At 45.6% G+C, this 14,909-nt stretch overlaps 1 protein-coding gene across 1 annotated transcript in view; it reads right to left on the reverse strand.

Annotated features, from left to right (window-relative positions):
• The window catches only part of SPTB (spectrin beta, erythrocytic), a 123,806-nt gene that overhangs the window by 46,280 nt on the left and 62,617 nt on the right, over positions 1 to 14,909 (reverse strand). The window contains exons 3-7 of the mRNA XM_032344489.1: positions 3,482 to 3,633; positions 2,133 to 2,306; positions 1,108 to 1,199; positions 627 to 707; positions 211 to 326 (exon numbers count right to left, since the gene is read on the reverse strand). Coding sequence (XP_032200380.1) covers positions 211 to 326; positions 627 to 707; positions 1,108 to 1,199; positions 2,133 to 2,306; positions 3,482 to 3,633 — 615 coding nt within the window. The remainder of the gene's footprint in view (positions 1 to 210; positions 327 to 626; positions 708 to 1,107; positions 1,200 to 2,132; positions 2,307 to 3,481; positions 3,634 to 14,909) is intronic.

Genomic DNA, 14,909 nt, shown 5'->3' on the forward strand with positions numbered 1-14,909 from the left:
GGCTGGGCCAGGTGAGGGTCAGGAACCACCACGGATCTGAAGAGCCGGCCCGGAGCAGGGTGCTGGCCCAGCCACCAGCCCCTCGCTGTGTCCATGGCTGGCCCTGCGCCGGGCCCAGACTCCTCCCAGTACCCCAGCAGCCCGGGGCTCCCTCTGGCAGGAACGCTGCCTCCCTCCCAGCAGCCAAGGGCTGGAGCAGGTGCCGCTCACCTTCGGGGTCCAGGAGCGGGATGATGCCCAGCTGGCGCTCGGCCACCTTGAAGGCGTGCTCCAGGTTGTGCCGCGCGTTCGAGTCCTTCAGCTTATCAAAGTCAATCAGGTCAGGCCTGGGGACAAGGCCAGACTGCTAAAAGGCGGTGGCTGCAGCATCCCCCACCTACTGGGCAGCCCCAGCACGAAGCAAAGACACTGGACAGACAGCTGGGCAGAAGTGGAAGGAGGAGACAGAAGCAAGGGAGGGACAGCTGTGAGCACCCGAACGTGGGGGGAGGGGCACAGGGCACGCCTGGGGTTTCAGGGAGGCAGGGAAGCCGACAGTGAGAGAAGGCTTAGAGGGACCTACATGCGGTGTGCGCTGTATCCGAGCAGCCCAGGGGTTCGGCCCTCCGCCCTCCTCTCCCTCTTACCGGTGCTTGTGTATCAGGGCGTTAAAGGCCAGGCCATCCTTCCAGCTGGAGGTGAAGTTGGTGACATTGACCTGGGGGTAGCTGTATCCAAGAGAAACATTAAGACCTAAGAGACAGACTATTTTGGGGTCCTCGAAAGTGTCGGAACTGAGGGACCCATACACGGGAGAGAAATGGATCCATCCCTTCTTGGGCCCCTTCAACAACAGAGAGCAATTAAGCTACACGAAGAGGTTCCTCCGTAAGGTGGGCCCAAGACACTCACACACCCAACAGACACCACGGTCTGACCCAGGCAATTCTGGGAAGGAACCCTGAATTCCAGGTCTTCAAGAATCAGGTCAGGATATGTTTTGCATCTGTCACACTGAAGGTGCTATAGTTCTGGATGATGGTATGTGTGACCCTTGGCTATGGCGGTCCTTGGGGGAAGCAGGAGGGTGGTGGGGAATGGAGTAGTGAACTGGTGCCCAGGGCTTACCCTGCTGTCTTCATCTGACACCACAACAGCAACGCATCCTTGGCCGAGCGTGTCTCACGGCCTTCCTGAGTTTGCACAACAATGTCCTGAATCTAAGGGCGCAGGAACGAGAGAGGTAGAAATGAGAGTTGCATCTGGATCTGAGCCTTCCTGCTCTCCCTGGGAAGCTCCCTCCCTCTTTCTTCCTTCTTAGCTCTCCATCTGCTTTGCCAACCCTGGGTCCCCATGGCCTGTTTCCCCACTTAGTTGGCTGTCATGGGCCAGGGATGTCCTCCTCAATTCAGAGGAGACAGCTCTAACTGGATAACTAATGGGATACTGAGAATAAACAAGATGCCCCAAATCCTCCTCTGAGGCACAATGTCCTGTAAGGGACAATGTGAAAACTGAAAAGTATTGGCTTTGATTAGTATCTCCTCTTTCCTTTTCATTCTCCTCAGTTCCACGGTCACTACTGTTTAACCACACACATCCACAACTGGAAACCCAGGGCCCCTTGGATGAGATCTTCAGTCTGTGAGTTGCTATCTTTATCCCCCTTGTCCTCCTGATTCCTCCTGTCCCCAAGCCAGCGGGCGGAAGGCCTTGCTTTCCTTCCCTTGTACTTTCTAAATTTCCTTACAAATAACAGACCTTGAATTTCAGGGTGAGAAAAGTTTCTGATTGAAAAACAATCTAGATCTTCTATATTGTTTTTATAAATTCTGAATCAAACAATTCTAAAAAACCTACACATGTTGAGGGAAAGAGACAAAATCAGATCTCCCAGCCAGACCTCTCCCCAGCTACTGGTTTCTAACTTTTCCCTCAAAAGACTACACTGTTGACTGAACAGCTCACCCCAAGCTTCAGCGATTAGTCAGTGCAGACGACGGTCACTTCTTCCTATAAACAGTGCCCCACAGGACAAATTTCTAGCCTCCCAGAACGTGCACAAACACTCACACTTCATTCACCATTTTATAAGGTTCTAAGCCCTGGCCCAGAGAGGCTCCCCCACTCCCTCTGCTCCCCCAAGAACCTACCTGGAAGCGAAGGATGATGGTCCAGATGAGGCCCAGGACCAGGCGGTGGTTGCCATCCACGATGTCATGGGAGCCCATGTTTTCCAGGTGTACACGCTGCTCCTTGAGGAACTGTAGGGCCTTATCCACATTCTCCAGGCAGTGGATGCGCATCTTCCCCTTCGTGGGCTTTGGCTGTGGGATGGCATTGGCCCATGGCATGGAGGGACCTCACAGTTGCCCCAGAGGTGGATGCAGCCTGGACCAACTCCCATCATCAGCATCCCCTCCTCCACCCTCCTGGCCAATCTCTAACTCTCACATTCAGTCCTTGATGCTTTTCAACTCCATCCTTCCTACAAAGTTCAGACACTCCCCCTTCCTTTAGCACCCAAAGCTCTGTAATGAGGCTGCATTGGTGCTATTCCTAGATCTGAACAAAGACTTCTGAGGGGTAATAAATGCCATTCAAAAGCACTGACACATCAAATAGTTAATTGAGCACTTACTATATGCCAGGCACAGTTCTAAGAACTATTAACTGCTGGTGGTAAGAGCAGCTTTTTGTTTGGTGATTGGTAACAGAGGCCATCCCACCATCCAACCTCTTCCCTCCCCACCCCCGAATGGCTCCAGCCAAAACTCTTAAGGTACCATCAAGAGTAACCACATCATGTAAAGGGTTCCCAGTGGTAACTCTTTCTAGTGGCCTTTCGACACAGGGCAAGAGGCAGGAGCCTGGAGTTTAAAAAACAATGGGAATATGTAGTACCTTTTCATTCAAACCCTGAGGATCAGGTACAGGTATCATTTTATACTTAGGCCGAAACAAGGAAAAAAAGGTCTTGACCGATAGACCTGAGGTTACAATGGAAGTAACTGAGCAAAACTTGAACGTTAATCTGGTTCTCCCCCAGAGGCAACATCACTGCCAGGTGGGTCACAATGGAGAGGGCCTAGACTACATTTCCACTCGTAAGGGTGATAGAACACACAGGAAATTATCTTCCATGCTCTTCTCTTGGTTCTAAGAAGGATGCCAATTTCTCCAGCTGGGTAACAGAATCTCTCTCAGCCCGCACAAGGACACTGAGGTGGGTCCACTGCAGGCCAGCCACAGGGGCCTAAGTCCCCACCAGATAAATCAAGAGCTGTGTATGGCTTCCAGGAGAAGCATGAAGATGTGGCAATGGCCCAGAGGCGATACATTCCGAGAATTGGTCGGAGAACTCAGTGAGCCACACGGACATCTCACATCAGTAAGTAATGAAACCCTGGAAGGCCGGGAGAGCTGGAAACACCCCCAGACCACGTCTTTTCTAAAGAGAAGGCACAGCACCCGGCACGGGGCTCGGGCAGAGGGGCTTTACCAGCATCTCTCCAGAGAGCACCTCCAGCAGCTTGATGAGCATGCGCCCGTCCCGCAGGTCCTTGTAGAGGTCGGTGATGCGGCAGGGTACTCGGGCCAGGTTCGAGTTCACCCATTTCGTGAAGGTCTTCTTCTGAACAACTTCCCGCTCGTCTGAGTGGGGAGAAGAGACTTGGGTGAGGTGCCCGGGGTTGGCAGTGTCAATGTGCAAAGTGACATGGGGCTGAAGGTTGTCTCTTAATTCCAGGGTCCCCCGATCCTTGGCGGGGGGGCTGAAGTGTCTATTCCACCCCCTTCCTAGGGATGTTTGTGATCAGAGTGTAGCCTTGGGAGACATGGGTCTGTGTGCCATGACGAGGCAATGAAGAGATAACTTCCACCACCGCATTCTATGCATTGTGGTATGCACCCCTAATTCAGCCACCCGTTTCCTGTGCCTGGCAGAACGCTGTCCTGTTGTACTGGCAAACTCAGAATTCCATGCCAGGTTCACCCACCTACTCATCCAACCAACATTCCCTCTGCCTAGAACAGTCCCTCTTGCCCTTCCCCTCCGCCACCCCTCCAACCAACTCCTATTTGTCCTGTAGAGGTAGTGCTTCTCCAAATAGCTTTTCCTGACCCCTTGGCCAGGTTAGGCCTCCCTGTGTGTGCCTTCACCCTTGAATACTCATTTCTTATTTACGACTTGCTTCGCATTCATAGGAGATGAAAGCCCACCTCTCCTTCAAGAGTACAGGTATCTCCAGCCCAGCGAAATCTTGTCTGGTTCCCTTCTATATCCCTAACACCCAGAGCCTGGTATACAGTAGGTGCTCCAGAGCTGTACTGTAGTCGACTGCACATTTATTCAGCTCCTGTTGGTGGCAGGCTTGGGCTTGGTCTGATAATTCATAAAAATAAAACCAACTGTCTGCCCTCCAAGAGCTCCTGGCAGGCAGAGAATGATAGGCAAGGCAAGGGGAATGTGTGGTCCACACGAGGTCAGGGATAAGGGAGGCATGGGTTGGCGGCTATCCGTCGCGTTATGCTGGCTCGCTTGCCCCCAGAACGGCAGGCAGGGCTTCTCCATCTTCAGACCTGAGAAGCGGACGTGACATCCCCACTCTAAACCAGCGGTCAGCCCAAACCAGGCTTCTCGCCCAGGCTGTACCAGCTCAGGGGAGGTACCTCTTAGCATCTCTGTAAATTAGGTGCTGGTAATCTGTCCACTTTGAACAAGATGCTGGAGAGAGGGGAGGAGCTGGGGTGGCAGAAAGAGTGGGGGAGGAGTAGAGGGTAAAGAGTGAGGAGAGCGGAGGAAAGAGAAACAAAGGGAGAGAAGAGCGGAGGAGGGGTGAACTCTTGTTCTGCTGACTTCAGTGAACAGTTTGTGGCAAGAGGATGCAGGCACTGTGGTGTAGGAGCTGGCCTGGCAGTGGGGCTGGGCCTATGGCCACGGAGGAACCCCAGGGAGGGCGTGTGGGGTTCGGGCACAGCAAGGGCACACTCAGAACAGCCCGGCCAGGAGCGAGGTCAGTACCCTGGGAGCAGCCCAAAACGTCTGCTCGGCTGAGCCCCAACTGTGGCAGGGCTGGCTTTTTAAATTATTAAAAATCTGATTTAACAACAACAAAAAGAGGAGCCCAGCCAGTGGGGCCTCCGGGATATAATTCTGGCGGCTCCTGAGGCTCACAGCGTCAGATCCCTTCCTATCGCACTGCTATTCCAGTGTTAGGAGCTCAGACACTTAAACACTTACTCATTCATTCAGCCAGTGTTTACTGTATAACTGTGAGGTGTTAGGCTCTGGGGGCAGGTGGGACTCAAGGGTGGGAAAGATAGCCCTATCCTTGAGGCAGACGCACTCGATCATAAAGAAGATGAGTGCTGGTGTCCCATGGAAAGAAGTCAGTGGCAGGCCTCGAAATAAGATTCCACAAAGAGGAATGTTACTGCTGCTGCCTCTGTAAGTCTCACATATAAAATTAAAATGGCAATCCATTCATACTGCGCCTCTGGGCAAAGTTTCAGGGGGAAAAACTCTCCTTACTCCTTTATTGGCAGCAAATTAAACCACTTTCCTGATTTCAAGGACTGTTCGGTCAAATGTAACTGAAGTTTCAATGATGCATTGGACAGGAAGCAACAACATTTATTCTGGGGCGTGTCGGGATTCAAGAGAACCAGCCACAACCCCATGGTGCCTTCCCTGGAAACGAGATCTGTTTAAAGAAGGCGCTAGCCCTTTTTTACCCAAATGATGGTGGAGCTTTGACCAAGGGGCTGAAATGCTCAGACCCTTTAGAGATCAGTGTATCAAAAACCCAAGGTGCTTCCTTCCTTCCTCCTTTTCCTGTTTTCAAGAATCCAAGAATTTCATTATATGGGTGCTGAAACCCATTTATTTGTGCTTGATAATGGGTAAGGAAGTGCTATTTTAGCTGGGGACATGGGATTTAACTCTGGGCTGCTGGGCTGGCATGTACATTGGTACAGATGTGTCCTCACTTACCCTTAGATCTCCCCAGTTTTGAACATACAAATGAAGCCTCCTGCACCCCAAAATGTTGGAGCCACAGGTTTAGAGCTCAGGGAGGCAGCTTCTTGGCTGCCTTTTACTTGAAGGCGAGGGTGAAATTACCCAGAATTCCCAGCACCCTGATACATTTTGCAGTGTTGAGACACGGCAAAGATTCTGAGAAGCTAATGATGATCCTGAGGAGAGAAAAGACCCAGGGGTGGGAATTAATTTCCATTAGCTGTTTGCTCTGGTTGTTCCACATCAGCATGCTCAGCACATTCACTCTTAGCATGGCCCAGGCGTTCATCAGGAACCTTCCAAGTGCAGGAGAGGCGGTGGCCCAGGGCCAGCCGGGCTGGGGCAATGGTCATGTACTGGGCCTGCTATCCCTAGGGGACCTGGGCCATCATGCAGGGACTCTCTATGGAATGGAGGCCTCAGCAAGGTCTAGCTTAGACCTTATTTCTAAACCCTTAACCCTGCCAGTGCAGGAAAGAAGAAAATCCACCAGCATAGCCTGACTCAAAGCTAGAGCCTCAGAAAACCCTGCTGCTTCTGCAACTCTCAAGCTTATGGCATCTCCATTCCTGCCTGTTCCTCTTCCTCTTTTTTTCCTTCTCAGGCTGTGGCCACCCTCAGTCCTCCCCTACATGTCAGGACTTCTAGAAAACTCACCTTCTTCTCTGACCAGCCAGCTAGAACAAGTGTCTGGATATTGTGTCTGGGTGATCTTTCTTTTACACTTGTTTTCAAAGGTTTGGTTTGAGGTCAAATAAACTCACAATACCAAAACAAATATTTATCCACTAACAAGTGAGTTTATACATGGTAAGTGTTTAGAACAGTGCCTGGCATACAGGAAACTAAGCCTTTAAAGTCCTCATCACTGTTAGCATCACTACTACTGCTATTACAATGTGTAGGGTCCTGTCCTGGATGCTGTGGGGACACAAGGCAGCTTCACTCTTCCCAAGGGCCTCATGATCTAGCTGAGGAAACAAGACAAAAGCCTACAGCAGTTAATTCTGCAACCACACAAGAGCCAAAAGGCAGTTCGTTTTAACAATACCAAAGCTGTCACAAGGTGATATTGGATTAATTACCAGATTAATGGCACATCCAGTAAATGGTCATGGGCCAAAGAGGAAAGAGGTCATTTCTAATTGGAATAGTCAAGGTGGGCGGTGGGTGGGGGGGGGTGTCTCATGAAGAAAATCCCTTTGGATAGGCAGAAGAGGAGGGGAGCCAAGGAAGCAAGACGTTCCCAGACAGAGAGGCATGGAAGGATGGAGCTTGTGTGGGGGCTGCTGGGTAGCCATAGGTAAGTGGGAAACATGTGGAAAAAGGTTTTTAGTGGAATATGGAAAGCCCTGAATGAAAGACTAAGTTTAGATTTAATCCTAGAGGCCAAAGATACCACTGAAGGGATGGCAGGATCATTTTCTGAAATACTAGTTTAAAAGGCCCTCAATGATAACTTAAAAACAAAACAAAACAGTGTTTCAGCTTTAAAAAGTAGTGTTTAATAGATCAATGGAACAGAATAGAAAGCCCAGAAATAGACCCTCACCTCTATGGTCAACTAATCTTTGACAAAGCAGGAAAGAATGTCCAATGGACAAAAGACAGTCTCTTCAACAAATGGTGTTGGGAAAATTGGACAGCCGCATGCAGAAAAATGAAACTGGATCACTTCCTTACACTACACATGAAAATAGACTCAAAATGGATGAAGGAACTCAATGTGAGAAAGGAATCCATCAAAATCCTTGAGGAGAACACAGGCAGCAACCTCTTTGACCTCAGCCGCAGCAACTTCTTCCTAGGAACATCGCCAAAGGCAAGGGAAGCAAGGGCAAAAATGAACTAGTGGGACTTCATCAAGATAAAAAGTTTTTGCACAGCAAAGGAAACAGTTAACAAAACTAAAAGACAACTGACAGAATGGGAGAAGATATTTGCAAATGACAGATCAGATGAAGGGCTAGTATCCAAAATCTATAAAGAAATCAAACTCAACACCCGAAGAACAAATATTCCAATCAAGAAATGGGCAGAAGACATGAACAGACATTTCTGCAAAGAAGACTTCCAGATGGACAAAAGACACATGAAAAAGTGCTCCACATCATTCGGCATCAGGGAAATACAGATCAAAACCACAATGAGATACCACCTCGCACCAGTCAGAATGGCTAAAATTAACAAGTCAGGAAATGACAGATGCTGGCGAGGATGCGGAGAAAGGGGAACCCTCCTACACTGTTGGTGGGAATGCAAGCTGGTGCAACCACTCTGGAAAACAGCATGGAGGTTCCTCAAAAAGTTGAAAATAGAACTACCCTACGACCCAGCAATCGCACTACTGGGTATTTACCCTAAAGATACAAATGTAGTGATCCAAAGGGGCAAGTGCAGAATGTTTATAGCAGCGATGTCCACAATAGCCAAACTATGGAAAGAACCTAGATGTCCATCAACAGATGAATGGATGAAGAATATGTGGTGTATATATATACAATGGAATACTATGCAGCCATCAAAAGAAATGAAATCTTGCCATTTGCAACGACGTGGATGGAACTAGAGGGTATTATGCTGAGTGAAATAAGTCAATCAGAGAAAGACAATTATCATATGATCTCCCTGATATCTGAAAGGCAACGTGGGGGGTTTGGGGGGTAGGGAAGGAATAAAGGAAACAAGATGGGATCGGGAGGGAGACAAACCATAAGAGACTCTTAATCTCACAAAACAAACTGGGGGTTGCCGGGAGTTGGGGGGTAGGGAGAGGGTGGTTGGGTTATGGACGTTGGGGAAGATATGTGCTATGGTGACTGCTGGAATTGTGTAAACCTTGTGATTCACAGACCTGTACCCCTGGGGCTAATAATACAGTATATGTTAATAAAAAAAATAAATAGGGTGTAAAATCTACATAAAGAAAACCTGAGGGGCATCTGAATGGCTCAGTCCCTTAAACATCTGCCTTCAGCTCAGGTCATGATCTCAAGGTCCTGGGATCAAGTTCCACCTTGGGCTCCCTGCTCAGTGGGGAGTCTGCTTCTCCCTTTCCTTCTGCTGGCCCCCCCAACTTATACTATCTCTAAGAAATAAATAAAATCTTTAAAAAAAAATTTAAAAGAAAACTTGAATTTTCCTTTGTGTGCTCCTGAGGCATACAAAAGATTTGAACACATGTGTAGAAAGGCACATCCAATTCTTGAATAGGAAAACTCAGTATCATAATGTTGTTAGTTTACTTTAAATTAATCTATATTGAATATTATTTTAAATATATTTAAATTGTATTATTCGAGGGAAACTAGAGAAGCTATGAGAAAACTCACTGGGAAAACAAAAATCGCTAGGAAAATTCCCAAAGAAGAGGTACAGGCCTTCCAGGTGTTTTTTTCTATCAGATAGTAAGTCACAGCATAAATGTACAACGATAAAACTGTGTGCTACTAGAATATGAATAGAAACATCGATGGAACAGAAATAGTCCCAAGCACAGGCAGGCATTTGATACCTGATAAACGTGGTATGTCAAAAACAAAGGGGAAAGAAGGATTATTGGATAAGAAGTGTGGACAAAACTAGATGCTATCCAGGAAAAATTGCCTTAAATATATACCTCACATTCCAGGAAAATTTCATTTGGATAAAAACTGAAATGTAAAAATGAAACCATAAAAATACCAAAACAAATCATGATTGAGTTTTTGTTTGTTTGTTTGTTTGTTTTTTTGTAATGCTGGTATAGAACACAAAATTCCAAAGGCATAAAATAATAGATTGAAAGTTCAATTACATTTAAAAAAAGTTCATGAGGCACCTGGGTGGCTCAGTGGATTAAAGCCTCTGCCTTCGGCTCAGGTCATGATCCCAGGGTCCTGGGATCGAGCCCCACATGGGGCTCTCTGCTCAGCGGGGAGCCTGCTTCCCCCTCTCTCTGTCCTCTACCTGCCTGTGATTTCTGTCTGTCAAATAAATAAATAAAATCTTAAAAAAAAAAAGTTCAGGCAAAATTTCTGTTCCCCCTAATTAAAATTTAAAAAAAAAACCACACTTGGGTAGGTTAGATAGGCACAGTCAAACAAATGACTAAAGATATTTGTAACTCACATCACAAAGGGCCAATTAACTTGGGATATAAGGAACATATACAAATTAATGAGGAAAAGGACCAACAATCCAATAGTGAAATAGACATACGTATGTAAACAAAAAGTTAACAAAAAACTGTAAAATCTCTTAAATGTGCACAAATTTGTCCAAGGTAGTCATAGAAGTATGAATTAAAAGTATAAACATATACACAAAATTTAATAAATGGTCCTTAATTAGTGTGAGCACATTAACCATAAAAGACATTTTTGAGACAACTGGGAAAATTTGAATATTAAATCAATGTTAGATTATAGTAGAGTTGATGTCAATTTTATTCAGTCTGCATTTTTGCCAGCACATAGCTTTAAGCTAGGAGTAAAGGGAGGTGTAATAATGGTACTATGGTTAGGTGGAACATGTTCTTGTTTTTCAGAGGTACATATTACAGTATTAGGGGTAAAATGTTGTGACGATCTTCAATTTAGTTTAAAAATACTTCAACCCCCGAGAGTGGAGATACAACGTTGGGGGTTTGGGGGGTAAGAAAAGAATAAATGAAACAAGATGGGATCGGGAGGGAGACAAACCATAAGAGACTTTTAATCTCACAAAACAAACTGAGGGTTGCTGGGGGGAGGGGGACGGGAGAGGGTGGTGGGGTTATGGACATTGGGGAGGGTATATGCTATGGTGAGTGCTGTGAAGTGTGTAAGCCTGACGATTCACAGACCTGGACCCCTGGGGCTAATAATACATTATATGTTTATAAAAAAATTTAAAAATTTAAACAAATAATTAAAAAAATACTTCAACCCCCGAAATGGACAAGCAAATATGGCGAAAATTGAACAGTTGTTAACTCGATGACTCATTATACTTTTAGCTCTACTTTTTTGTGTGTTTGAAATTTTTATACTAAAAGCCAAAAAGTACAATGACATCAAGATACTGTTTCACTTATTGGGTGGGCACAGGCCAAAAAGTGTGAAAAATATGGTGTTTGGTTAAGGCGTGGGAAAAGAAAACATTCATATGTTGCTAGAGAAAGTAACAGAGGCAATTTTGGCAAGACTTGGCAATTTTGGTCAGAATTACATATGCACATACTTTTGGACCTAGTAATTCCACTTCTAGGAATACGTCCTACAGATAAACTCATATATTGGGAAATAATCTATATATAAGGTTATTCATTGCATTTTTAAAAAGAGACAAATACTGGAATGTTCACTAACAGGGGATGGTTAAATTAAAATTGTATGTCCATACGTAGAATAGTTAATTACTACAAAAAAGAGGTTATTTATGTATTAATAGAAATAAAACAATCTTCAATATATCTTGGGTGGGGGAAAAGGATATTATAGAACAATGTATAGTTAAAAAAAAAACGCTGGGAAAATAATATAGACCATTTGGAAATACATACATAAAATATTCCTGGAAAGTTGCATGAGAAACTGATAACACTGGTCCTGGGAAAAGAACTGGTATCTGGAGGGACCGAGGTGGGAATAAAACTCATTTTATGCATCTTTTGAGTGTTATCTATTGGATGTACCTATTATTTATTCAATATAGAAATACATTTTTCCTATCCTAAAGAAAATATTAAGGAACACTCCCTACACCCCCTGAGAACAGAGCTCAGGTGGGAGAGTTTCCCTCAGCCTCCCTGACCACCACAGAGCTACTCTTGGAGGTCTGGCCCTCTGACTATCCTAGAAAGTTGTTTCCAAGCGCAGCCCTCTCTCCTTGGGGTCAAGGTTCTTCCTCTGCTATGTTATACCTTCTCCAGGCTTCCTCTTGGCTCCTCCTTCAACTTCCCTCCTCCTTTGGCCCCACCACACCTGCCACTGACCCCACCCATTCCAGCATCTGGTTGACTTCCTGACATCATGGCACCTGGCAAGTTTGTTATCAGAAGTCCCAGGGGGGCTATTTTAAAAATAAAAGTTTCTTACACACTGGCTGTTCTGAAGCCAAGTGGTAAGGCTGAACTATTTTATTTCTAGGTCTATGCGCATCTAGTCCTTCCTGCCACATATATATTTCCTAGTTCTTCCTGCTGCCTATATAATTCCTCGCATGCATGCTTCATCTCTCTCCCTCTTTTGTCTGTTACAAATCTGCTCTCAAGAGGAGAGAATAGCAACCTAAATATTCAAAATAGGATTATATGATCATTTCGGTACTTATAAAGATATTAATAAGGTTGTAGAAGACCTTTCAGTGGCAAGAAAGGATATTAGAATACATTTTAAGGGAAAGTTCAGATTATAAAATTATATGAATAATATGACCCTGGTCTTATAATTTTTAATATCCATTTAAAAATGAAAGCCTCAGTTGGATGTTGTTATAGCTGAGCAGTAAGACTGTGGGTGACTTTGCTTTTGCTTATCTATAGTTTCTAAAATTGCTGCAATGAACATGTATTCCTTTTATAATAAGAAACAGCAGATGTCATGAAGAAAAATAGGATATAAAGCTCATAAACCCTGAGGAATAAATGACTGATGAAAAGTTACAAAGGTTTTTTTTTTTTTTTTTTTTTTTTTTTTGAGGAAGCCTGTATTTTTACCAGCATCCAGCCCTAAGGTATGGGTAAAGCTCGGTGGTCAGAAAGACAAGAGGGAGAAGAGGCATCACGGGTGGCCCATGGGCCCCTAGCCTGGGCCTGAAGCCAATCATTTAATGTTGAGCACTTTGCAAGTTTACAGCTTCAGATTCTTCTCCTTCTCATACTAGGGAGCCAAGAGCTTTGGGAACCTGAGTGAGTGATACTTGTAACTCCCATGAACATGTGACAAACTGTGAAGCTATAGACAGCAATGCTATAAAGCCTAGCATAGTGGCAGACCCTTAGGGGTGCATCATAAATGATGTTGATGGCACAAATTCAACCCCACAGTTTAGTTTGAGAGGAACTTTTCTTTCAGCCAACCAACTTTCAGCACAGTAGTATTGTGAATGGCTAGAACATGATTCCCCTACCTGCAAGATCTAAAACCTAGCTAGGGTTGATTCTAAGAGACAACTCTAGGATGCTTACTACATACCTGCAAAGGCAAGAATAAAGCACAGAAGACTGACTTTAAAAGTGAGCAGAGTTGAACGCGAAGATGCTGGTGAACTAGACTGGGCTACATTAACACAAAGGAACATTATATGGCCATGAAGATGATACTCCACATGTTTACTGACCTGAAAAGATATTCATAATATAACTGCTCAGTGACAAAGAGTCCAAGATCATAATATTAGATAATGTTTTAATAGTCATGCATTTATACACATAGTCATATATCTATAGGCATTAAAATATCTGTATGGGTCATTAACAGTATCCCTAGTTTTCCCTTTTTTAATCTATTTTGCTAACTTTATTATATATTTTGGGGTAATAACAATGTTTAAAGATATAAAAGTATGCATCCTATTGTTTTTAAAATAGGGTCTTTGCATATAGTAGAAAAAGAAAGCAAGTTATTATAGACCAGTTTAGATTTTTTAAAAAATGTCTTTGAAGGGGACGCCTGGGTGGCTCAGTTGGTTGGACGACTGCCTTCGGCTCAGGTCATGATCCTGGAGTCCCGGGATCGAGTCCCGCATTGGACTCCCAGCTCCATGGGGAGTCTGCTTCTCTCTCTGACCTTCTCCTCGCTCATGCTCTCTCTCACTGTCTCTCTCTCAAGTAAATAAATAAAATCTTTAAAAAAAAAAGTCTTTGAAGAAGGTTAGTTTGGATGTGAAGTTTGAAGATGATCATGGTTTTAGAATGGCAGGGAAGGAGGGAGGTTTTGTTCAAAGGCCTCGACGTGGACACTGGCAAATGTGTGTGTGAGGGCATGTGCATACAGGTGTGCACGTCTTGGCGGGGGAGGTGAGAAGCAGTGAACTGACCCAGAGCAAAGAAGCTGAAGGACAGTCTAGGGAATTTGAACTTTATACTCCAGGTAAAGAAAAGCCTGGAGGCTCTTTTTTCTTTTCTTTCTTTTTAAAGATTTTATTTGTCAGAGAGAGAGAGAGAGCACAAGCAGGGGGAGCAGCAAAGCCTGGAGGTTCTTAAGTAAAGCAACATGTCACTAAAAGTTTCTTGAAGGACAATGCTTCAAAGTGCTGTGGAAATGGGACCAGACAGAGAGAGGCCAGGGCCTCCGCTGGGAGGCAGCTGCTGAAGTCTCTGCCTGCAGCACCATGGCCCCAACTGACACGTGACCTGTGCAAATGAAATGGCCAGAGTCCAGTGGGACAACCGCAGAACAAGGGTCAGTTGGCCCACAGCAGGGGATCATACTCAGAGGCTGGAGGACAGAAGTAAAAAGGAACTCAGGGTTTTGATCAAAGGGGCTCAAGAAGCTGCTGGGAGAAGGAAAATGGGAAGGGGTGTTCTGGGTGGGATGCAGAGGAGGAGATAATGCAGGTCTGAAGGATGTTCGAGAAAGCCCACGTGCGTAGCCCAGTAGCCCTAAGGCTGCTGGGATGATCCCTGGGATTTGGTCCTGGAGCTCCCTGCTGGGCAGCCGCTGGAATCTATGGAGGGGTGTGGTGATAGCTCTGCCCTGCTTCCTTCAGAGTGGGAGGAGCCAGTGAGATCATCTGGATAAAGAGTGCAGAGACCACTCAGCAGCGTGCCAGCACCAAGCCCTGTCCTGCATGCAGGCGGTGGCTGCGAGGACAGAGGACACTGAGAACACAAGGCCACAGAGGTTGAGATGGTCTGGGACTCAGTTGCAGCCTAGCCTTTATTGAACTGAGAATTTCTGGACAATCTACTGATTTGCTAAAAAGGATCGATTATTCCCTTTCC

The sequence above is a fragment of the Mustela erminea genome, chromosome 5 (genome assembly GCF_009829155.1).
Source record: "Mustela erminea isolate mMusErm1 chromosome 5, mMusErm1.Pri, whole genome shotgun sequence".
Lineage (NCBI taxonomy): Eukaryota > Metazoa > Chordata > Mammalia > Carnivora > Mustelidae > Mustela > Mustela erminea.